The following is a 27,085-nucleotide window of genomic DNA, read 5'->3' as shown; positions in this document are numbered from 1 at the left end:
GTAAAAATCCTGTGCACAGAAATCTCATCTCACTTAACATGTAAGAGGTCTTCACAGATTAAAAGTCATGGTAGCAAATAATTATAGTCTTGAAATTATATCAATTAACAATTAGGTATAAAGAACAGTGTTAAACTTTAGAAGACTGTTTGTTTTGACAATTAGCAAAAAATACAAAACCTGTAAAACTGAATAAAGATTCCTCTGAAACTCAAAAAAGCCCCTCATACTCATTCAGTGAGCCAATCTAAATTGGCTTATTGAAATATATTGTTTTACCATCTTTTTATTTTCTATTATTTCAGGCCCAAATGGAATTATCAAGAACAGGAATCAGCCGCAAGGGTATACAATAGATTTCTATTTTTAATTTTCTATGGTTAAATTAGTGAGAATGTATTTAATGTTATCAATGGAGCAATATATTGAACTGATTGTTAAATTAAGGCATCTTTATAATACATACTATTTCATACATGCATAGGATACATACTGTATTTGTACAGTGGTACCTCAATAGTCAACTGCTTCAAAACTTGTCAAATTGGGTACTTGATGTATTTGACATGGAAATGTTGTCCTAGTACTTGTTGTTTGTTTAGTACTCAACACACTCTGGTAGGAAAAAGGGGGCAGCCAGGGAAATGGATAGAAAGTCACTGCAAAAGGAAGCAGGAGATGGCCATAGAGGGTGGATAGGATGTTGGCCATGCTGGAAAAGTCACTAATATAGGAAAAGGGACAGACAGGAAATCCTTTCCAGGCAAAACAAAGGGTCATGTGGCAAGTCACATGGTTTGTTTGGAACTCGTTGTTTTTAGTACTCACCACGCCTCCCGAAACCAATTAATGATGAGTACCAAGGTACCATTGTATCTTGTTTCTATATATTTTATATAAGGTACAACCTATAGAAGATGTTATTTACATTTTGATCCTACCTTTTTTATATATATAACTGAAGATAGCAGACATACTTAATTTTCCTGCCTCCTATTTTCCCCATCACAAAAATCCTGTGCAGTGGGTTGGGCTAAGGAGAAAGGGACTCGTCAAAGTCACCCCTGGATTTCACACCTAAAGAAGGCCTAAAACTCACCATCTTTTGGTGCCAGCACCTACACCACAACATACAATTATCTCTGTTGCAGGGAAAGATAATTGGCTTTGGCTCTAAATGCTTGTTTCTAGTGCACACATAGTGGCTCAGAGGCACAAATTGCAATATAAAATGTTGTAGTCCGAAGTATTCAATCACTCTTTTTCCCTCAAATATTTATCATTCTCTGATCACTATCCACACAGTTCATTAGAAAGCTCTGGCTTTTGATCCATTATCTCCACAAGATTTTCTCTAAACCTTTAAGGTTATTTGTTATCACACTCAACTTTTAACTAAATAATGACAGCACTCTCTGGGTAATATTTACAGAAATGTGAATTTCTGGCCCACACACTGGTTCTACCTATTGGTAAGAAGGCAGCTTCCAGCATGGCATACAGTGGTTGGGTATAACTCTCCATCTGAAAAGACTATAAGTACTTGTTCTAGAAGAAATGGTCATGAATTTGTTCCATAATAAAAATGGGCACATTAAATTTTTCTCTATATTAGGCAACTTTCTGTATTGAAAGGCATGTGATCCATATGATGTGTAGCAAACAAATTCTGAACATTTCCTTATCACATATACATATATGTCAAACATATGCACATATGCACATATACATATATGTCAAACAATGGAATATTCAAAATTGTTACACATCATATGGGACACATGCCTTTCCATATACATGTACATGTACATGTACATATACATGTACATGTACATGTACATACACACGTACACATATACAAGATGTGATAGAGTGAAACAAATATGCCTAGCCTTGTGTGCTTTTAATGTACTTCCTGTATTATCCACATGGCACATATTATTTAAGAATTAAAACCATGGCTTAACATACCAAGTTCATATTTTATAGTTAAGAGGCCCATGCCTCATGGGGTTGTGGTTAACATTTTTTAATTACAGGATATCCTGTATTCAAGTAATAAATAAATTAGCATGGAAATGGTAAGACAGATCTATAAGGGTAAACCGTATCAAAGGACTAATGTCAATCCTAACTGCAGAACTATTGATTTCATTTTATATTCAGCCATGAATAGGAGAGATCAAACACTAAGAAAACATGGAAAATAATATCTGGGATTTACAGGAATAGGATCTTTAACGGTGTGTGAATTAGTAAAGGAAACAAGAAATCCTTAGCTTGCAGTTCAGTAACAGAGGCTAAATGTTTGATAGACATTTCCTTCAAAGCAAGAACAATGCCCAATGTTGATGCTTTTTAGCTTATACAGCAGTTTTTTTTGTAATCAGGCTTTTTCGCTCACAGTATCCCTATGGGAAATACCATGCTTATTGCCTTACTGCAGACTAAGCCAAAGAGAAAGAGCTGGCTTAGAGCCAGTGTGATGCTGTGGTTAAAGGACTGATGAGACCCAAATTTCAATCCTCACCTAGCTATCAAGGACACTGCATAACGTTTACCCATCCATTCTTTCTCAGTGTAATTTACCTCACAATTTAGCTATCGTATGGATAAATAAGATGGCAAGAAATAGCAATATGCTATCCAATTCATATCCAGTCCATGTTGGCAGTGCTGATTTTCACAAATTTAATTTCCTATTGCTCTATTTATATTCTCTGGGAAAAAATAATGTTTCTGTTTGTATATATTACCTGGAACTTATGTAAGAAGCTCTTCTAATGTAAACTATTTTAAACACACATTACCCAGATACACCTTTTTTAAACGTGTACTTTCTAAAAGCATGAATTTTAATATAGCATTTCTATGATGCCTCTAGAACCAATGCCTCCTTCAAAACAAATGGAATAACCCTCCTCTTAAAGAGGGGTTCGCCACTGCCTGAATCCAACTTCTATTTCTTTCAGTGTCAGTTTCCTCAATATATGCTTTAAGTCCATCTTCAGCTGTGGAAATTCGCTGGGCAACTGAACAATCATTCCTTCTCTTAGCTGCCACTGTGGTGAAAAGATGGAAGAAGAAAAATGACCTCTATTGGTTTATACTTATTAAGCAGCTACTAGGGCACTAGATAGGACTATTTTCGAGTAATCACTCATCACTTGGCGATCCCAGATGGTTCCTTGAATTTTTGTGAGCCTTCAGGATATGAATTAAGTAAAGATATACTACCTGGAGTGATGTTAGCAAAAAACTAAGAAGCAAATACAACCAGACAGGGGTATGAGCTCAAATTTAGGCTTGTTAGGTGATGATAAAAAGAATAGGATGACTTCTTTGCTTTATTGTGACTGAAGAATATTACAATATTCACAATAGCACAATACCAATCAAGAAAAATAACAGCTCTCTAAAGAAACCAGCAGGAATAAGCAACATACCAAACGATAGGCTTAAGTACAGAAGGATCCTGACAGAATTGAACACTGGGTGCTATCTAACAAAATGAAATTTAATAGTGAAAAAAAGTAAGGTTGTACATTTAGATAAAAAAACTAAAGGCACAGGTATAGTATAGGTCAGCGGCTCCCAACCTTTTCTATACCCTGTACCCCTAGAACACTTCTAATATATTCTTGCACCCCTTACAAAAGTTTGAAATAACAGCAACAAATTATGCATATACACTATATTTATTTTTATTTATTTTAATTCCATTTATATCCCGCCCTTCTCCAAAGACTCAGGGCGGCTTACAAGCTTAGCAGTAGCCTTCATTCTATGTATATGCCTGCTTATTAGGGCTTTCACACACACCCCAAGCGGCATTATTACAAAGTCAGCTTAATTGCCCCCAACAATCTGGGTCCTCATTTTACCTACCTCAGAAGGATGGAAGGCTGAGTCAACCTTGAGCCTGGTGGGATGCGAACCTGCACTAATTGCAGGCAGCTGGTGTTACTTAAGGAGGCATTAGCCCACTGCTCCACCAAGACTACCTTGCTCAACAGTAGTAACCGTGAGAGGGATCTTGGAGTCATAATCATAATCACTTAATTATGAGCCAGCAGTGGGTTGCAGCTGCCAAAAAAGCCAACACAGTGCTTGGCTGCATTCACAGAGGGATAGAATCAAGATCACGTGAAGTACTAATTCCACTTTACAATGCCTTGGTAAGGCCACACCTGGAATACTGCATCCAGGTTTTGTCACCACGATGTAAAAAAGATGTTGAGACTCTAGAAAGAGTACAAAGAAGAGCAACAAAGATGATTAGGGGCCTGGAAGCTAAAACATATAAGGAACGGTTGCTGGAATTGGGTATGTTTAGTTTAATGAAAAGAAGGATGAGGGGGGACATGATAGCAGTGTTCCAATATCTCAGAAGAGGGAATCAAGCTATTCTCCAAAGAACCTGAAGGCAGGACAAGAAGCAACAGAAACTAACCAAAGAGAGAAGCAATCTAGAACTAAGGAGAAATTTCCCAGCAGTTAGAACAATTAATCATTGGAACAACCTGCCTCCAGAAGATGTGAATGCTCCAACACTAGAAGTATTTAGGAAGAGACTGGACAGCCATTTGTCTGAAATGGTATAGGGTTTCCTGCCTGAGCATGGGGTTGGACTAGATGACCTCCAAGGTACCTTCCAACTTTATTATTATTATTATTATTATTATTATTATTATTATTATTATTATTATTATTATTATTATTATTATTATCATCATCATCATCATCATCATCATCATCATCATCCAGCAATACTACTCAGAGTATCCTGAATTCTTTTAGGGAAGGAGGATGGTCTGGATGATTCTTTCAGCATAAATTGAAATTGTCTGTCTTATTATTTCATGGATGAAATTGCTCATATTTATTTCAGTTTGGAAGCTGGATAGATGGAATCTGATGAGATCACAGAGGTGATGTCTTCTGGTAGGAAGGTTTTAAACCTGTGAATCTCAAGGAACTGGACAGGATCCTCTGTAAAGTCAGATTGCTACATGTGGATTAGATCTCATATGATTGATTAGATGTCCAGGGAGAAGAGTGGAAATTGGATCCAACACACTTTGAGAGAAGGGGTAATTCCACTTGTTTTGAAAGTGGAATTAGTTCACCACCACCACCTTTCTGGATCCACTGGAAATAGCCATCTATTATCCCATATCCAACACCCCCTTTTGCAAGGAATTTGTTGAAATAGTGATGAAGTGACAATTGCACAGTTCTAGAGGATGTGGATTATTTGGGCCCATATCAGTCACTCTTGTGGATGACTTATGGAGGAATTCAGATGTGAGAAAACACATCTGCTGTTGTGTATCTCTCAAAGGAACCATGTTATAATGATTCTATTCTTTCCTATGTGGGTGAGTCCAGTCCCTTCTGGCAGTGGGAGAAGACAGGACTTAAGGCACTTTATTACAAGGTACCACAGAGCTCAGTTCCATCTTCAATTATCTTTAACAACTACATGAAGCCACTGAAGAGGTCATCTTTCAACAATATGCAGATTATAGTTAGATATTTATCTCTCTCCAAGCTGAGTGCAGGAATGTGGAAGATATCCTGACATAGTGCTTGGAGGCTGTTTAATGTCAGGTAAAAGAAACCAGGAATCAGGATAGAGTTCAAAAGCACTGTGGGTTTACTCCACGCAACCTATACACAAGAATCTGATCTATTAATGATCAAGGCAAATTGGCACCAGATAAGTCAACAGACGTCAAGGGGGGGTGTGACTGGAAGTGTAGGGACTCCAGATTGATGATGTATTTGACTCCACCCTTGGGCTTAGCCTGGTCACATCCTACATTAGAGCCAGGAGGGGATGGGAAAAAAGAGGATCAGATTCAACCCAAGCAAGAGAGAATGGCTGTTAATTCAGAAGGGTCCTTCTGGCTTCATATTTCCTGGTGGAAGTGTAAAGTTATTGTTTTACATGAAAATGGTCAGATATTCCCATATCATCTCACAATTGAGTGACTACAAACTACAGGGGTCTGTTTTGGAAGATTATCTGGAAACTTAAATTTATCGTATGGAGTCATTCATAGCAGAAAGTTATTACTGTTTTATTATTCTTGCACGTTCATAATTTTATATTCTGTGTATAATTTGTGGGAACTGAATTGGTAAACATATTAAGAATAATTAAATAATAAAACATGTATTCTATTTCAGGTTTATCCTGTACACTTCCTTCTCTGACCTGTTTATAGTATGTTTATTCACACTGAGTATGTTGCAGCCATTGAGAGAGTTTCCAGGGCCTTCATCCCAGTGACTGCACACAAAGAATAATACAGTTTAAATACTGAGTGGAACAAAACATGGAATTTCCCCAGGGACTGAATAATTCGTTGATATAAATTTACAGTCAAATGAGTTGGAGAATATAAAAAGAATAATTGTTTTGGTAATATTATTTCCAGATTTTCCAGGCTGTTATGTGCCAACACAACAATCAAATTCCACTGTTCCTCATAGGAAAAAAACAACGGAATGAAAGGGGGTCATTCAGAGATCTCTTACAAAGGCATAAGCCAATGTAACCAAAGTATGTGAAATAGTGTATGAACCATCCTGAGGTGTACGTTGTTAAACTACCTGGATCTTCTGTTCTGTGTAGCATTTATGGTAATATGTACAGTAGCACTTCAGCTTCATGACGGATGTTTAACCTTTCAAGAGAATTATATAAAAGTGATATTCTATAATATGACATTTAAAAAATCCAAGAAGGCAGCAAGATTTATAAATGCAGCATATATCAGCATTACTCCGCCAAGCAATATGGATTTTTAATATCTAATGTTGAATATAAACTTTATTTAAGGTAGACTATTTTGGCATTTGGGTAACAAATTACTTTTGATTTGTCATTCAACTCAGAGCCCTGGAATCAAGGAAAGGAAAGGAAAGTCTCATATGCGAACCAATAACACTGTGCTGGGGTTGTAAGCATGGTCTTAATTATATTTTAATCCCCTTTCTTTTCTTTTCTTTTTTAAGCTTTGTATCCAAATTATTACTCTTGCCTTGTTTATATCTAGCAATTTGGCCCTATCAAGTAACTTGAATCAAGTTGTTTATAGTTTATTTTGAGTATGTTGCTAGACTCTTTGAGCATACTTTCCATGGAAAGCGCTCACAGAAAATTCAGGGATAATCAGTTCCATGCTGGCCTAAAGAACCATAGGAGAGAAGACGGATTTCTTTGTATTCAGTCCATGAAAAGGAATTGCTGAATGTTAGAGCCAATGCCGTATGTGTACGTTCATTCTTGGCCATCTCCATCTAAAAATCTCACATTACAATAGTGGTCAAGACCTTGAATAACCATTGTCAATCAGGAGAAACAATTCTGGGTTAATTGGACCAACATTTCATACTGCATAAAGCAGCTTTGTATATTTATAATGAAAAAAAAATTACCAAGTTTGGAAACTCGAAAAGAATGATACATTGTCAGCAATTTAAACATTCTACTATGTGGCCAAGCAAAATATTTCGAACTAAAGAAAGTATTCCAAACTAAAGGAAGAAACAAATTTGTAATTACAATAAGAGAACCTGGTCTTTGATGATAATTCCCATTATTACTTATCACCAGGTATGTAGGTGTAGAGTGATGGGAATTAGACTCTAAATATAAACTGGATTGCTAAAAGACCCCTACTTCTGCTTTATTAATTTCTTCCACTTACTTGCCAACACCTGCTACAGATCACTGTAAAAGAAAAAAAAAAGGCAGAGAAATGAAATACTGTAAAGGGAAAGCATGGATGAAAATACAGTTTTTATGCACTTACAACAACCCTTTTTAAACACTGCTGTTGTCTGTCTGAGACACTTCTACTTTGTTATAGATTGACACAGACTATCCACCTGAAAGGACTTGCATCCATTTATTATTTAACAATACATCTGGTCTATGGTGTGTAGGTAAAATCAATTCCTAAAAAATGAACATATTCATTTGCAACTTCATGGAAGGCATGCTTCTTGATAAGGAAGTGCAAATATAATTATTTTTTTATTTTTATTTTATTTTAATTCCATTTATATCCCGCCCTTCTCCGAAGACTCAGGGCGGCTTACAAGCTTAGCAGTAGCCTTCATTCTATGTACAGTATATGCCTGCTTATTAGGGCTTTCACACACACCCCAAGCGGCATTATTACAAAGTCAGCTTAATTGCCCCCAACAATCTGGGTCCTCATTTTACCTACCTCGGAAGGATGGAAGGCTGAGTCAACCTTGAGCCTGGTGGGATGCGAACCTGCACTAATTGCAGGCAGCTGGTGTTATTTAAGGAGGCATTAGCCCACTGCTCCACCAAGGCTCCATTATGTTTAATGAAAGAAGACTCAACCATACAGGTGGAAGACATTTCAAAGAGAATCTGGTCCACTGATATAAAAAACTATTTACCACCAGCCTATCAAGTATTTAGAAGGTGAGGGCTGGGCAGCACAAGCAAACGACAACACACCCCAATCAACATCTAAAAAACAAACTTACAACAGGCACTATAAATACCACACACAGAACAGCACACATTCCTTGAAGATGGGTTCCAGTATGAGTTGGAAAGCTCAGAAGACAAAACCTCTCGTTCTGGTGACCGACTCAGACTGGATCCTAAGAAAACTATTACAGAGTTTTACTATTATAGAGTGAACACAGAAAGTTTTTTCCATGGACCGGAGTGTGCATGGTTTTGTGTGCTGCCTGCATCCCACAGATGGGGTTTTGCTTGTTTGTGTGGACCAGTTGCTGGCATGCTGTGGCCCGGTACCGGTCCATGGACCAGGGGTGGGGACCCCTGCACTAGTAAACCACAATTACTATCAGGCAGTTTAGTTTAAATCCAATCTTTTTTGTCCCTTGACGTTTGAGCACACTGCATCTTGTGAGGTCCTTGGTGCACTCAGAGAGCACCAAGGACCCCACAGTCCAACCCTGAGCTACAAATATTCTCTTCTATCAATAACACTGCTTTCTCCCCATTACTCGGTATAACAAAAAACAGCAGGGTTCTATGGGATAGGTCACAGGTCTGCAACCCACGGCTTTTTCAACTGTCTCCTGCGGCTCCCAGTCCTCTGCCATGTGCAGTCCCAAAAAAAAAAGTGGGACTAAAAAAGTTCAACCAATCAATTCAAATATGCAGGGTAGGTGCATATCTCGCCTTGGCTCCACTCTTCAGTCAAACCCTGTTCTGCACATGTGCGCATGTACACACATGCGCACACATTTTTTGCGGCTCCCAGTTTTTCCTTTTGTGAGGGAACCGGTTCCGAGTGGCTCTTACACTGTTTCAGGTTGCTGACCCCTGGGATAGGTTAACCTTCCCCTATCAGATGCCTCCTCGGATAAGGTGGAGGATAATTTCCAGAATTCTCAGCAAGGATCGCCATATAGTTGAACACATCTGTAGAGAGTTGGGAAATACAGTTCTGTGTGATGGTTCTGTGGAACTGAAATGACCATTATATCATCTTTACTCCAAATTAAACATATTCAATCTCATTTTTTTCATAGGTATTTCCAACCCTCTGATTAGTTTCTTAGATAGACATATTCCTAATGGAGAGATCATGCTCAGAACTGACCCAGCAGCCTCTGGGCTTGAGTTCTGTGTAATGCAGAATGACTTCTCACAGCCAGGACACTATATTTTTGTTAATGCAGACTAGAATCATGGTATCATTTTTAAAATGCCACTATAAATGATTAAGAGGTGTTGTCATTTCAATCAGGTAATTCCATCCAGAATATACTGAAACATATTCCTCTGCAGTACCAAAGACAAAACAAGAACCAAACTGAAAGAGAAAGAATAGTGAAGCAGAGATGATGCTTCATTAATGGTAACAAAGTCTAAAAATCATGAGATAGAAACAATTTCTGCACTGACAGACAATCCCCCTTAAATGAGCAAATGACATAAGGCACGGGTGTCAAACTCGCTGAGTCACATGACATGTCGCGACGTATCGTGATTTTATTTTTTTGCATTGCTGGAGCTGGGATGGGCACAGCCTCTGCATGATGGAACTGGCTTGCAGGCTGGCAGTTTGACACCCCTGACATTAGGGATGAAAAGAAACAATGCTACTCCTTGGGCAATGTTCCACATGTGGACAATGCCTACAATGTAACCTCAGTCAGAACTGATAGAACTTTTGCATGTGACCAGAAGGTTTACTCAAAGGTGTTTGGTGGTGATACATCTAACTGTGCTTACTTTAGGCCTTGGAAGAGATACCAATTAATCCAACCAATTACCCAACTGAAAGGGTCCTTTTATTAGCTCTTTAAGAATGGTCCTGGCAAAACAGACCCATGCCTCTTAAATACATTCTCCCATCCATTAACTCTAATTGGTCCATAAAGATAAAATTAATTGTTGTGTGCCAGTGAAAAGCCAATATTAAGGGGCTTTACATTAAACACCCAGGAGTCCTATGAAAACATAGTTCTTGCCAGATAATTAAAAGGGTAGTGTATGCTATAAATAAATATGTCAGACTGAACAACAGACCATAAACTATTGAATTAGACTTCTAACAACTGCAACAACTAAAAGCAATTGCATTTTTAATGCTATGGGATATAGGCACTGTGTATCATTAAACAGCATAGAAAAGAAGATTCACAGACTCCCTGAGAGTGATAATGCACCATGCCTCATTCAATAAATCTGAGCAACAAGAGGAGATAATAGCATGCATAGAAGATAATATTCTTACTAACTAGAAAACATGTGATATGTGGAAAGCCTATCTGTCTTTCCAAACCTCTCTACGTATGTGCCACTTCTCTTTTCAAATTGAGAAGTGCTGCAGGTGGATGTCCCAGCCATTTTAGTTTTCAGGTTCCAGAAACAGTGGTTATAGGGGGGAAAAAAGGGGGGGTTATAATCCAGGTGATTTACAACCAAGACTGTTAGCCCCCTCCCCCTGCCCAAACCTCTATAAAGAATGTACAACAGGCTCTTTAATAGCACATGGCAGAGATGAGTAGAAAAGTGAGTCGCCAGAAAAGTGTTTTATCAGAAGTGGTAGATAAATAGCACATTAATTGCCATTGAGGTTACACTACCTTGGGCATTATCTCCTGAAAATATAGGTGACTGAAGAAGCTTTGTTACATAAAGGGCTGGTATCTTGGCACTAGTATTTGGTAGGGAAGACAAGCTGGGGAAGGAGGCTTACCTCAGGATCATCAATGTAACATCTAAGTATATCGCAGACACCTACTTACATTCATTGTAAGAATGCAGCAAGACTTATTTTCTACTAGCAAAGACTTAGTTGGGCTTTACTTTTGTTTTGCCCTGCTGCCTGGGGATGACGGGGTTTATAACCCAACATCTCTTAAGGACACCAAGCTGATTAAGCCTAGTTTAGATTGCAATGATGGATTTATGCCATTTCTTTGAATTTGTTTATATCTTGTAACCATTTGCTTTTCTTTTCAATTGAATTATAGAAAGAAAAACTGTATTCAACAGTTGGTGTTTTACGATCAGCCACTTTGGGCGGAAAAGAACATATAAATTAAATTGAACTATCACCAGAGATACTCTTGTGTGCCAGGTAAGAGTTGTATTTTACCCTATTTAATAGCATGGCAGCATCTCTAAATGAATAATGATGCTGTATAGGCAAAGGTAAAGTGTACTACTTTGTGTAGGTTATGATATATTAAGGAGCATTTTTTAAAATAATCCTTTCAAATACCCATGTGCCTCTTTTATCAAATTTATGCTAATATTACCTGCATAATTCACAAACAAGTCTATGTTTATACTTCTTTCACTGTATACACCTGATCCATTGGGAGAATGATTAATGACATTTCAGTCAGTTGAAAAATACCACCACAAAACCATTTACTTTTTATTAAATATAGTTTTGATGTGCAAGCAAACTTTCTTTTTAAGCAAAAGATTGCTGGCAACTTAGATTGTGTTTCCATGTATTTTAAGGGGTATGTTGTGTTATTGTAGCCTTTGCATGGCAATGAGATGCCATAGCTTAATTAGAGCTATTGTATCAGGCTTGTAAAAATCCAGATTAACCATTAAATGGTAGCAAATAAATATCATCTCTTTTTTGTACGGATTCACACAAGTCCACTTATGGTATTCTTAAGCTTAATGGTACAACATTTTCCAAACAGTCCCAATACTGTATCTTGTAGGACTACAAAAGGTTTTTGTGTGAAACCATGCAAAGCTCTTTCCCAGATGAGCAATTTGGGTTTGTATGAAGCCCCCCTGAATCTTATTTTTAGCTACCAGAGCATTTCTAGAATGGGCAAGATTGACTGCTTCAGCCCATATTTAAGGAGGGATTTAAGAATCTAAAACCTAAGTCTTTCCAAAGCCTAAGGTCTCCATGTCTACCCTCAACATCCACCTAAGCCTCCACAAATTCTAAGAGGTCAAAACAATGGCCCAAATAAGCCAAAGATGTCATGATTCCCCAGCCATATCCTCTGTGGCCCTTAAATATCTGGCCACAAAAAGGTTGATCACCTGAACAATGCAAACCATCCCTGATCTAGATGGCATCCTGCCTTTGTATAAGAATGTCTCTTATTATATAGTTGAACTTTTTTTTTTACACTTAAAGGAAAAGTAGCACAAATACTGTGATACTCCATGGAAGTGACAACTGGATTTTTTGGAAAAAAAAACAAGATAGGAAGAATATTGATGTTTTGAACTTTGGTGTCAGAGAAGCCTTCTGAGAATACCATGGACAGCCAAGAAAACAAATTGCTGGATCATCAAAAAATTCAAGCCAGAGTTCTCACTCAAGGCCCAAATGATAAGGCTCAAATTATCCCATGTTTGAGGTATTATGCAAAGACACAGCTCTCTGGCCAGGACTCAAATCCTGGAAAAGATGGAAGGAAAGAGAAGAAGAGACTGGTGTATAAACAGAGGCATAGAATCAAGACCATGTGAAGTATTAGTACCACTTTATAAAACCCTAGTGAGACCACACCTGGAATATTGCAGCCAATTTTGGTCACCATACCACAAAAAAGATGTTGAGACCATAGAAAAAATTCAGAGAAGAGCAACTAAGATGGTCAAAGGCCTGGAGACTAAAACATACGAAGAACGGCTGCAGGACTTGGGTTTGGCTAGTCTAAAGAAAAGAAGAAATAGGGGAGACATGATAGCAATGTTCCAGTATATAAGAGACTGCCACAAAGAAGAGGGGGTCACGTTATTCACCAGAGCACCAGAGGGTAGGACAAGAAACAATGGTTGGAAACTGATCAAAGAGAGAAGCAACTTGGAATTAAGGAAATAATAATAATAATAATAATAATAATAATAATAATAATAATAATAATAATAATAATAATAATAATAATAATAATAATAATAATAATAATAATAATAAGAAGAAGAAGAAGAAGAAGAAGAAGAAGAAGAAGAAGAAGAAGAAGAAGAAGAAGAAGAAGAAGAAGTTGGAAGGGACCTTGGAGGTCATCTAGTCCAACCCCCTGCTAAGACAGGAAACCCTATACCATTTCAGACAAATGGCTGCCCAGTCTCTTCTTAAAAACTTCCAGTGTTGGAGCATTCACCACTTCTGGAGGCAGGTTGTTCCACTGATTAATTGTTGGAACTTCCTAACACTGAGGCCAATTAACCAGTGGAACAGCTTGCCTCCAGAAATCGTGGGCGCTCCATCACTGGAGATTTTTAGGGAGAGGCTAGACAGTCCTTGTCTGAGATGGTATAGGTTCTCCTGCTTGAGTAGGGGGCTGGACTAGAAGACCTCCAAGGTCCCTTCCAGCTCTATTCTATTCTATTCTATTCTATTCTATTCTATTCTATTCTATTCTATTCTATTCTATTCTATTCTATTCTATTCTATTCTATTCTATTCTATTCTATTCTATTCTAGCAGCAGCTTGCTTTACATGTCACAGAAGCCATGGGGATGCTGTTGGAAAAGCTGAAGGAAACACCAGAAAATCTCTTTTCTAGAATATGGTCAATAACTCTGAAGCCCAACACTCCCTAGCAGATACGGTCTGTGCAAGCCAAGAATCAGCATATTGATTCTTGAATAACTCCAAGATGTTACAAGATCTGCTTCTATTGCCCCCTTGGGGATGGGAGTCGGGATGGGACTTTTTGTTTTTGTTTCCTTTTGCTTTTAAGTAGCAAAATAATTTGCTATTTAAACACAGAAGCATTTTCTTAAAACCACAAAGGATCTTTAAAATGTCAGTAGCATTTTTTAGTGCTCGATTAGTGATGCAATTGTTTTTTTTATTAATGAAATAAAGAAACGATTACTTATTAGATATAAGCAAACTGCAAAGATAACACCCTGAAATGCACTGGAATTATATTTTTTCTACCCTTTTCTAGGAAGGTAGTGAATAAATTAAATAGATGATTGAAGAAACTGGGGACAATAATTCTAAAAGATATATTTATTAGAGATAAATGTAAACTATAGGAACAGGATTGGTGAACAAAGAAAACATACTGAATTTTGTATTGTCATGAAAATATAAATTCATTTAGTCAATTGATATTCCATCGTAAAGGACATTTTGAGTTTATGATAGATAATAAAACAATAATTGGGGAAAAAGCAATAAGATTCAAATCAAATCAAGTAGTGCCGAGAAATAATGAGGTAGATTTGCAGACAAAAATGGATAATATTAAGCTGTGAAATATCAGTGGCAGACCTAATGAAGATGAGAGTGGAACACTGAAAAACAGTTTCATGAAATTGTTGCATTATCTCTATAAAAAACACAAATCCTCTGTGATGAAAAAGCACTTATCTCTCCTAATAAAATAAATGCTCACATTTTAGGACTTTCAGGGACATAATTATTAGCACTGATCTGAGGTGGAGATTGCTATTGTTCCTTCATTTCTTTTGTCAAGATTTTTAATAAAAAGAAGAATGTGAATTTAAGCTGAAGGATAATTCAGTTCCATTTATGTCACCCTTTCCGAATGAGAGTACGGATTCCTGCTGTTACATTGTATTAGGTTTATAAAAATTTCATATAGCCAGTTGTGATTGGCTTCATGATGGCATATAGCCAATCCAGAACAAGGATGGGAAGAGTTGTTCTCATTCTGATTTGGCTTTAGCTTTATTAAATAAAGTAAATCATATGGTGTAAGGACCTGCCTCAGTTTCTCTACCAAGAAAGCAGAACTCTTGAAACTGGCATCATTTCAAAAGGAATTTTTATTGGCAGGTACAGAAAGCAGGAAAGCTAGGCAGGATCTGAGGACTTCCTGCCCGAATCAATAGGTTAAACCCGCGAAACAATAACCCCACCCCAACTGTCCATCCGGTCGGTTCAAACAGGCCAATCCACAGTGACATCGAGCTGTGGGAAAACAAGCGGTAAGGTGCCTCTCTCAAGATTGTTAGGTCTTCTCTGGTTTCTCCCTACGTGCTGAGATAAGGCAGATGGCCCCGAGGCATTCCTTTCACACCCCATAAAGGGTGCACCAAAGCAGATAGAGGAAACAGTCTTCATGTACTACAAGCCCCTGGCCACCCCTCCCCCCATAGGAGAATGGCAGAACCCGAATAACCTAAACCCAGAGAATATGCATGATTAATAATTGAGGGTTCTGGCATGCCGCCTAGAACAATGAGAGGTCCCACTTGGAGATAGAGAAAATAACAAAGAGGGAGAGAGTTGAAACAACAACATTAGTCAGGCTTATCCGGGTAACAGGCATGGAACTTTGTTGACTGTCGGGGAGCCCTGACATGCTTTTTATGCACCCATTTTGTGATGGTGGGAGGTCTTTCCATGCCACCAAGTATTGGGTCGACCCATGATGTTTTCTGGAGTCTAATATCTCTTTAATTTCAAAATGTTGCTCCCCTTCCACCATAATGGATTGTGGGGGGAGGGGGGGAAGCTGCTGCTGGCCTTAAAGGGGAGGTTAGTTCCCATTTAAGCAGGCTGCAGGGAAATACAGGGTGGACCTGTCTCAATGGTTTTGGGAGTTCCAATTCCACTATTACTGGGTTAATTACTGGCCAGATGTTTTGCAGCTGCTTAATCCATTCTTTCAAAGAGGAGATGGTGGGCTCATTAACAGGTAACTCAGGCATCGGGTTGAAACTTTGTCCTCTTGCCACTTGGAGCGGTGTGTAGCCAGTACTTGAATGCATTGCATTGTTGTAAGTGACTTCTGCGAAAGGCAGCAATTCAGTCCAGTTGTCTTGTTGGTAATTTATGAAGCATCTCAGGTGATGGGGGATGGTTTGGGTTTTTTATTCTCATTTTATTATATGTATTTATTGTTTTTAGCTGGGCACATGTTTAATTCTTTTTTAACTTTTGTATTTTTGTATTTTTATATATCTGCCCTGTTCACCGCCCTGAGTCCTTTGGGAGAAGGGCGGTATATAAATAAAATTATTATTATTATTATTATTATTATTATTATTATTATTATTATTATTATTATTATTATTATTATTATTATTATTATTATTATTATTATTATTATTATTATTGTTCTAATACTGAGTTTGAACGTTCTGTCCCACCATTCATTTGCAGATGATGACTACATGACAGTCCTTGACAGCTACCAAGTAGGTCCAAAAAAGCTCTCCAGAACTCTGAGGTGAACTGGACCCCCCTGTCTGTTGTAATGCATTGTGGGGCCCCATTCAGCCAATATATGTGTAGTACAAATAATCTGGCTAAAGCTTTAGCAGTGGGAATCTTCTGGCAGGGTATGAAGTGGATCTGTTTGGAGAATAGGTCCATCACAACCCAAATGACAGTGTTTCTTGCACTTTCTGACAGTTCTACTATAAAATCCATAGAGATCTCTCCCCAGAGTGCTGAAGGACTGGCCAATGCTTGTAATAATCCTGGTGTTTTCCCATATCTCCGCTTTGCCGCTGCGCAGATGGGCAGCTTACCACATAGCTTTCAATGTCCTTTTTCATAGATGGCCACCAGAATTGCCTTTTGGTCAAATGGAGAGTTTTCACAAACCCAAAATGCCCCACCATTTTCGAGTGATGGCAGAATTGTATGATTTTTATTCTCTGGGTTTTTGGCACATATAACTTTTCTCATACCCAGAGCAGTTCATCCTTCATAGAGCAAAGGTTCTTTTGGCTAAGGAACCATTTTTCGGTTTCTAATGCTCGTCTAAACTCAATCCCTGTTTCACTGTTCGAAGGTGGGGTTTTCCTAAAGTTTTCCTCCTATGATGCGGTCTGCCCTCAGGATCAGTGCTTTTGAATGGCACTTGGCTGCTCGATGGCCTTCTTTGCCACATCTGAACCAGGTGGTCAAACACGGGTTCACAGCCAGGGTCTTTGCCATCTCTTTCTTCCCTTCTGAGGGGGACCATCTCCAGGTCCAGTCCATTTGCTGTTGGCTGCATGCCAGGTAAATTTCAGCCTCTTCTGCCATTATGTACCAGCTATGGAGGCATGCTGGATCCCCTCGGGTGATGCAAGCCTGGTAGAGGTTGGCAGCCCGCCAAAGTCTCTAAACTCCTCAGTGTACTCGGCTACTTGTTATCTGCCCTGTTTTATGGTTTTTATGTGCTACTTGGCTTTTCAATCAGCTAGCATGTCCTCCAACCTCCTTCTCAGGGGTACCATGAACAAGTTAAAATTCTGGAGCTTGGGAGCATCAACGTTATGCAGGGACACCATCCACCATGTAGCCGCACCTTCCAGGGCCAGGGTTATGATCTTGACGCGCCCACAGTCCCCAGGGATGTCCCACCCATATTTGTGCATGTAGCTCAGGAAGTGGGTTAGGAAAAAGCCCAACTGCTGGGGCGATCCATTGTACTTTATCCCCAGGGCTGGGACCTTGCGGTCAGGCAGTTGAGTCCCCCTCCTTCTGGCTCAGCATCCATCTCCTCCATCTAGGGTGGCACGGACTGGGTTGGTGACCTCAGCCGTCACTCCAGAGGTTTCTGAGATGCTCTTGGAAGAGCCAGGGTTTGCAAATTCACTCTCCCAGCCCTCTTCTTCCTTGTCCAGACTCATGGCTGTCGAACCCCAGCAGGGATCAGCCTCTTTTTCCTGCAGGTTTTTGAATGCCTCCACCAGCATGCCGATGGCTTGCTTGAGGAAGTGGTCAGAGTACGCTGGCCTCTCACCCTCATCTTTGCTGACATTTAGTGATCTCTCCATCTCATGCTTCCAACTGGGTTGATGGCTGCCATGCTTGAGGTTGATTTTCCTGGCTTTCATGTCCCAGTCGTCCTTCTTCCCCACTCCAATCGACAACCTCAGTTTCTCACAAGTGTCCGCTTGTTGGATGTGCTGGTGGAGTCTGAGCTGCTGCTGCTCAGGCAAGAATTCAGCAAGGCTCCCTCCAAGTGCTCAGTTTCTCTCTTCTCACCTCCATGATTAGACATTATTTTGCATGGTCCCCATGGTAGGATTAGTCCTCCGGGTTGACCACTTTGCAGATGCTGCCGAATGTAAGGACCTGCCTCCATTTCTCTCCCAAGAAAGCAGAACTCTTGAAACTAGCATCATATGAAAAGGAACTTTTATTGGCAGGTACAGAAAGCAGGAAAGCTAGGCAGGATCTTCCTGCCCAAATCACTAGGTTAGACCCACGAAACAATAACCCCACCCCAACTGTCCATCTGTTTGGTTCAAACAGGCCAATCCACAGTGACATCGACCTGTGGGAAAACAAGTGATAAGGTGCCTCTCTCAAGATTGTTAGGTCCAGGGCTTTTTTTGTCATAGAATGCTGAGAACGGAGTTCTGGCATCTTTTTTGAACCTTGTAGGGTAGGCAAGGCGGGCTCTATGACATGTGTGAGTTCTGGCACCTTTTTCTTTTACAAAAAAAGCACTGGTTAGGTCTTCTCCGGTTCCTCCCTTTGTGCTGAGATAAGGCAGATAGCCCCAAGGCATTCCTTTCACACCCCATAAAGGATGCACCAAAGCAGATAGAGGAAATGGTCTACATGAACTACAAGCCCCCAGCCACCCCCTCCCCACACAGGGAATGGCAGAACCCAAATAACCTAAACCCAGAGAATATTCATAATTAATAATTGAGAGTTCTGACATATGGGCTATAACATATAACAACAATAAATTCACACTATTCCAGTTGTGAGAAATCATGGTCCAGAAAAAACAAGTGGCGTTCCTTGCTTTGACTTTTCCAATCCCAGTATTTCAGATTAGTAAGGATATATAGTAGTATAACTGTTACCGTCCCATGGTGCCTCCAAGTGACCCCTTTTTAACTTCTTGTAATTAAATATTTGTAAACCACTTCATGAAAGGAAAAATAAACCTATACATCTAGTACTCAGTAGCTGTGTGGAGAGATAATGGATGATGACTTGATTCACTGAGATGGGTCTTCTATCTACCTACTCCTTGTAACACTGAAATGGTTCCAAAGTAGTACCTAAAAGGCTAGAAGTAGATTCCCAAAATCACAACCATTTTGCTGATAGTTGACAATACTAATGACCAACTCTTTTACTGGCTTTGTTGGACCCAAAGGCCTGCTCTTCTTTTGTATAACCGATTGCTTTTCATTGACTGAACAATGGCATTGTCACGGTATTGACATCTCTAAAGTTCCATTTAAAAAAAGTAAAACTAAAGGTCCCCCCGCACATGCGTGCTAGTCATTTCTGACTCTAGGGGCCGGTGCTCATCTCCGTTTCAAAGCCGAAGAGCCAGTGTTTGTCCGAGGACGTCTCCGTGGTCATGTGGCCGGCATGACTAGATGCCAAAGGTGCACAGAACGCTGTTACCTTCCCACCATAGTGGTCCCTATTTTTCTACTTGCATTTTTATGTGCTTTCGAACTGCTAGGTTGGCAGAAGCTGGGACAAGTAACAGGTGCTCACTCTGCTACTCTGTAAGTTCCATTACCCAATCATTATTTTAATTATTAATACTACATAGATAAATTTGAGGGAAAAGAAGTAACTATCCCTCAGAGGGTAATGTACTGCTTACTAACCCCCACATCAGTAATTGTAAAGAAAGATTATATCTAGCATGCTTTCATTATTGAGTTCTTGCCCTATAAATTTGATGGAATCTAATTAAGTATATTCACCAACAGCCAATACACATACTACAGTCTTCTGAATATGAAGAAATTAAATGCATGGTCTAATGTAAGAACTTCCTGCAAATGTAGCATTTCAGAGCTACAGAGCATTCTAAACAATATTATAGTGCAGGCATGTCAAACTCACAACGTCACGTGACATCGTGCGACGTATCGTGACTTTTCCCCCATTGCCAGCAATGGGGTGGGCGCGGTTTTGTGACGCATCCGGCCCATGGGCCGGCAGTTTGACATGCCTGTTATAGTATAGTATGACAGAGTTTTAAATCTGTTCATCAGAACACAATATAGAGGAGCATTGAGATGAGAATTATTTAACTGTTATTTGAAAAGCTCCTAGCTGAAGTTTCACCCTGCTAAGGCGCTTTCATGGAGGAAGGAGCCAATTGCCATCAGATTCAATACCCCTCACCCCACATAAGCACATGGGATACCAGTCTTATTCTGAGTAGTCTTCCTGTAAATGAACTTAAGATGCAGTTCCAAGGTAAAAGTTAGTGAACTGACACTACTAAAGTTCTGTGTTACGTATTTCTATCTTTCTCCCTCCAAATGGTTAGAAAAACACATATTCTGGAATGCAGAGTTTCTAACAGTTTTTGAAATTCATTCAGACATTTTCCCAAACATTGATTGTGAAACTCTTTATAGCAGCCATGAACGTTGAGCAGGTCATAAGGTCTGTACCAGGAGTCAAGTCTAAACTACAGGTAGTCCTTGACTTATGACCACAATTGAGCTCAAAATTTCTGTTGCTAAGTGAGACGTTTGTTAAGTGGGTTTTGTCCCATTTTACAACCTTTCTGGCCACGGTTGTTAAATGAATCACTGCAATTGTTAAGTTAATAACCTGGTTAAGTGAATCTGGCTTCCCCATTGACTTCTCTTATCAGAAGGTCGCAGAAGGGGGATCACATGACCTTGAAACACAGCAACGCTCATAAGTGTGAACCAGTTGCCAAGCAACTGAATTTTGATCACATGATCAAGGGGCTGCTACAAAGGTCATAAGTGTGAAAAATGGTCATAAGTCACTTTTTAGTGCCATTGTAACTTTGAATGGTCACTAAATGAATTGTAGTAAGTCAAGGACTACCTGCATAGACTGAATCTTACATTTGAGGGAACCAGAGGTGACTATAACTCCTAGAGGAACAGATAAGAGTAATAGCAGGGAAACAGGAAGGGTAGAAGGCAGTATAATAGTTTAGAGGAAAATTCTGCCCTGGAGCTTCCATTCATTCCACAGGTAATCCTTGATGTACGACCACAATGGAGTCCAAAATTTCCATTGCTAAGGGAGATGGTTGTTAAGTTGTTAAGTTCTGCCCCATTTTATGACTTTAGCTGCCACAGTTGTTAAGTGAATGACTGCAGCTGTTCAGCTAGTAACATGGTTGTTAAGTGCCTCTGGCTTCCCCATTGGCTTTGCTTGTCAGAAGGTCGCAAAACGGGATCATGTGATCCGGAAGGCTGGAACAGTCATAAATGCCAAGCATCCAAATTTTGATCATGTGACCATGGGGGATGCTGCAACAGTTGTAAAAGTGAAAAATGGTTTTAGGTAGCTTTTTTCCAGTGCCGCTGTAACTTCAGACGGTCACTAAAACGAATGGTTGTAAGTCAAGGACTACCTGTATTGGATTATACACAGAGGAGTTCAAAGCTACATCAGAAACATTATTCAAAAGGAAAATGAGCAAGTTTCAGTCCAAACTTTACTGGATTTACTACAGCGGCCCAGATGTGAAAATCTAGCAATTTTCTGATAAGTATTGGAAGTAGGGAACATTTAAATTACATATATAAAATACCCTTATTATTATTTTTTAAAAAACCCAGGTCCTATTCTAAATACTTTATAGAAAGCATTTCCTGAAAAAAAGTGAGATAAGCCAAGCAAGTTTGAGAATCAGCCTTTAGCTCCCCGATACACAGGAAGTCTAGTTTCTGTGGTCAAGGCTAACAGGCCTTATATAAATATGTGCTACAATACCTTTCGGTTTCCTGCTGGGTGGTTTGCTGTTTATTGTTTTCAAAGGCTGCAAAGCTGCTCATATCCACATAGCCATCATTCTCATTGGCAGCAGATAAGGCCCTGCTAGGATCTTCAAAAAATTCAGTAAAGGTTCCTGCCCTAGTGGGCCTCCGTGGAGGTATTTGTATATTTTCATAATCAGAATTCATGGCTGGGATATTCTCATAGTCAGAAGTGTCAGCATTGGGAAATGAAATAGACCGGGGCTTCGTTAAAGGCAGAGGCATAAAAGGTGGTCTGGAACGATCCTCAAAAGACTCTACCCTTGACACACTTCTGCTAAACATTTTGGGGGTTCCTTTCCTCTTGCCATCCTTGTAGAAAAGAACAGTCGGAGATTCCGAAGCCCTCAGTTTGGCGGTCCGTGATAAAAGCTGAGGTGAACTACTCAAACTTCTTCTGTCCAGTTCCATCACCCTGGAAGGTCCGTGATAACTAGACTCAGAGGAGGATCTTGAAGAAGAAACATGAACATCAATGTGGACTTTGTTCTCTGCCTTCTTCTTGAATTTCAAAGTGAGAAACTTTTTAAAGGAGGACTTCTTTTTCTTGCAATGCTTGTCAGGAGATTCGCTGTCTATCAAAAGGGATGGGGAGCTTTTTGTGATGGGCTTCTTGGTGATACAGGCTAGTTCAAAGGGAGGTGGAATATCAACCACGGAGGAAGGAGTGGAGACCCCACTGGATGTAAGGTGGTTCCTCTGGGAAAAGCTACCCGAAGAACCAATTACATAGGGTAAAGACAGCTCATCCGTTCTGTTTAATCTGTTATAATCTAATATAGAGTTATCAGATTCTCGATACAGAGAGACAGGGATGTCTCTGCCTTCTACTGAATAAGATCGAGGGTACAAAATGAAGCGTCTTGGCTTTGCAGGTAGCGTTCTAGCCAGTTCCACATGTTTTCCTTCTGACCAACAGAAACTGTGTCTTAAATTTTCAGTAATAATGGTGTTTGTGCTCAAGGTCTGCGATTCAGTGTCTGTCCCTGTTTCTTCCGGAACTGTTTCTGGCACGTACCCAGGTACTTTCCCAGAGTGGGACCTTGTTCGAGTAACAATGTTTTTCCGATCTATGGAAAGCAAGTGGTTTTCATTTTCTATGTTCTCTCCCTCCCTGAAATCATTTGAGCTGTTTTGGATATCAGCCTCCTGCATCTCTCTTCCAGCGTAATGAATTTCATTTGCTGTAGGCAAACTGTCTCCAAGGACATATGGGTCATCGAGGGAATCACTGGCTACTTCTCCATTGTTATCAGGCACAACCAACGCTTCGGGGACCACTGTAGCGTCCTCAAGTGCACATTCATTGGCTGAGTTTGTTTCCAATTTAGCTAATTCTCCAAGCTCGGTATCTTCAGTTGATGTTTCTCTGCTTAGATTTGGGGCAGTTTCCTCTTTATCATTGTGATCCACCTTGAATACTGGATTATCCAAATGCGTATCTTCTAAAGTACATTCACTTGCACTGTGATCTCCAGGTAAAACATCTGACTTAGATTCTTTTCTAAGCTGCGAATCAGATTTGTGCCCATTCGTATCTTCAGAACTGAGGGATGGGTTATTATCAGGCATTTCAGTCTCTTTTCCTGACAAATCTTCATCTAAATCTTCATCTGGAGAATCCTGAGCATCCTCACTACCCTCATTTCCAAAGGGAATGATCTGGCAGCTATCCTCCATCATCTCTGTGTCTATCATTTCATTTTGTTCTCCAGAGTCTTCCCCTGATTCACATTCAGTCTCTGATATTTCTACCACATTCTTCACTTCAGTAGTTTGGCAACCATTGTCAAGAAATTCTCCCTCACCATTTGGGTCTATTTCATCTTCCTTTTCATCCATTTCATTTGTGGTCTCTCTAAAATTCTCTTCAATACCAAGCTCAGACCCACTTGGTTCTAATCCAGTGTCCACATCAGCATCCTTAGCGATGTGAACATCAGCATCTTCTGTAAACTTTCCTTCTGTAGTCCAGGCTGAATCATTATCACTGCGATTTGCTGGGCCCGATTCTAGATCAGTGTTTAATTGTTCCTCTTCCAAAAACTGAACTGCCCCTTTGCGAATTAGAGGCAGATCTTCTTCTGCTGATATTGGCTCCTCTAAATGCTTGAAAATGATATCATCATATATAGTTTCTTTCAAAGATTCTCCATTCAATATTTTGCCGTCCATATTATACTCATTGTTATCATTTACCAAATCCAGTTTGCTTAGAGCTTCATCTGCACAGTTCATTTTGGTCTCACTGGGATGATCTTCACTGCCAGGTTTTTCATATTCATCTCTTTCAGGGCAGTCATTTGCTGGTATTTCAGTCGATCCCACAGAGTTGTCTCCCACTGATTCAGTATCCTTGTTCTTCATTACATTTATTGGGCAGCCACATACTTCACTGCTGTCCATACAATTACCATCTTCCTCACCTATTGGTCCAAGAGTGTGCAAAATCTCATTCTCGGCTTGCTCCTGCTCACAGTCACTACATGTTTTATCAGTCAGTTCAAGATCAGGAATCACAATGTATTCATTGCCATCTTCTGACTCTGGACACTCTGTGCTGTTGCACTGATTTTCTTCATAAAGTTCTGCTTCCAGTTTTCCATTGGGATATTTGTTAAAGGTATTATTAGCAAAAACACTGGATCTCTGTAAAATTGTTGGATCGCTGTCAGCGGAGATTTTTGGCTTGGGAGCAATGGGTGGTTTTGGACCCCTAGACATAGAGTTTAAATTATGAAATGTGCCAGCCCTTGATAGTGATGGAGGAAATTTGGAAGCAGCTATGGAAGCCAGATGACTGAAGATCTTTGGTTTTGGGGCCAGTGGTGGTTTTGTAAGATCTGGAACAGAAAAGAAAAAAAAACAGGAAATGTTATATTAACAAGCTTCTACATTACTAAGAAACATTTAGTTGCTAATATGTTCCTTAAAACATATTGTAGATATACAAAGTAGAGGAAATGATAGCTTTAGTGTATTTGTTGGATTGGTGGGAAACAAGGAACAAGAAACTGTCCCATTTAGTCTGCATAGCCTCAAGCAAGCAAGCTTCTTCTCAAAGTCTGCTTTCCTTCCAACATCAGCAAGAGCTTGGCTGCCCTACTTCTTAGATTCAGAGAAGACCAGAAAGGGACCAGGACTTTTAATATAGCCTCATGCTCAGTGCAAGAATCCAAGTGAAAGCCATTCCTGCTGGATGGCTGTCCAGCCTACTTGTCCACATCCAACAAATAAAAAAGCTCACATAACCTCCTTTAGTAATAAGGTTGTCTGATAAACTACTCTGTGAAGATGCTTATGTGCAACCCAGATCTATTTCATGAAACGTAAAATTATTATTCCAGGTTCCCAGTAGAGAAAAGTTTCTGCTTTCTTCTTTCTGCTTTTTCTTCAAATATTTCAACAATCTCCCTTCAATTATTATTTTTTTCTAGGCCACACAGTCCCAATCCCATTAGTCTCACGTACAGAAGATATTGAGGTTTGGTTTTACCTCAGTGACATCATTTATTTTAAGCGCGGGGGGGGGAGGGATCAGATATAGAGCCTGAGTCTGACTCTAGTCTACTCTGTAGAACAAAGTGGGCCTCACAGACTGTTTCATTAATTCAGTTAAGGGTCCACCATGCTGCATAAATCTGCTAAACCAGTCAGTACTGGATGAAAAGAGGGCAGTGTTAACCGATATTATACCAGGGCAATTTAGGTCAAACTACTCTTCCCTAGTCAGGAAATCTAAAGAAAATTCATAGTCAGGACTTGAAGGAGCCAGGAACAAGGAGCTTACTAATGTAGAGAAGTCTAGCCACTTTTCTCCTGGCATAAGGACTTATGGGATATCAGGAAAGAGTGGAGGCAGTGAGTATCTGTGTATTCCCCAGACGGGTAGTACTCAACTTCATTAGCATGTCCCCAGACGGGTAGTCCTCAACTTCATTAGCATGACTGTGTGGTGATAGGTACAAAGTAGCAAGTTATAACCAGGTTAATGGTTGAGTGTAATGTGATGATCATGTGATGAGAACCTAGTTTAAGAGTCAGAAAGGCCATTGCCCTAATGTTATGGTTCATGAAAAACCAGATGCTGGACTAAATAAGAGTCCAAAATGTTTTTTTTTATCTATGATCCATACTAAATAAATATAATTCTGCAGTTTATTATCCATGGGGTGCTGGGGGAAAAAACTTCACTCCTCTCCATCTGTGCAAAGTTCACTCCCCCCCATTTCCACAAACTTTCAGAGCCCCAACATAAAAACAAACAAAGTTTTCACTAGAAAAAATGTGGCCTAATGTAGAATTTTTTTGGTCTTGTCAGGCAACCTAAATCCTAATAAAGTTGTCACTTAATCTTAGGATTTAGGTTGCCTGTCAAGACCAAAAAAATTCTGCATTAGGCCACATTTTTTCTAGTCAGTTATTAAGACAGCAAAAACCAGTTTGAGCTAGAGGTTAAGGCACCAGGCTAGAAACTGGGAGATGGTGAGTTCTAGTCCTATCTGAGGCACAAAGCCAGCTGCGTGACCTTGGGCCAATCACTTTCTCTCAGCTTTAGGCAGTGACAAAGCTTCTGAAAATGTGCCCAGAAAACTATAAGGACCAGTTCAGAGAGTCTCCAGGAGTCAAAACTGAATTGAAAGCACACAAATAAATACATGAATAAAAATGAAAATTAGAATGCACAGAGCACAAGGAAGACCTATGCAATTGCAATCATAATAGACTTCTCTAATTTATTAACATTTTATTTTCTGTTAACAAATAAAGTTCCATAGACTGAAAAGGAGCTTAGAGGTCACTTCATCTAGACATCTGTTCAGAATAAAATGTATAATAATAGATGCATTTACAACATCCTTGTGAAATGGCCATCCAGTGATAGC

The 27,085-nt window shown here is 39.5% G+C and overlaps 1 protein-coding gene across 1 annotated transcript in view; it reads right to left on the bottom strand.

Moving 5' to 3' along the window:
* Positions 1-27,085, bottom strand: part of FGD5 (FYVE, RhoGEF and PH domain containing 5) — a 177,424-nt gene that overhangs the window by 137,582 nt on the left and 12,757 nt on the right. Inside the window, exon 2 of the mRNA XM_081318088.1 lies at positions 22,156-25,042. Coding sequence (XP_081174214.1) covers positions 22,156-25,042 — 2,887 coding nt within the window. The remainder of the gene's footprint in view (positions 1-22,155; positions 25,043-27,085) is intronic.

The sequence above is a fragment of the Vipera berus genome (genome assembly GCF_964194415.1).
Source record: "Vipera berus genome assembly, chromosome: 2".
NCBI lineage: Eukaryota > Metazoa > Chordata > Lepidosauria > Squamata > Viperidae > Vipera > Vipera berus.
The sequence above is the reverse complement of the archived record's forward strand: the minus strand, read 5'-3'. Positions and strand labels throughout refer to the sequence as shown.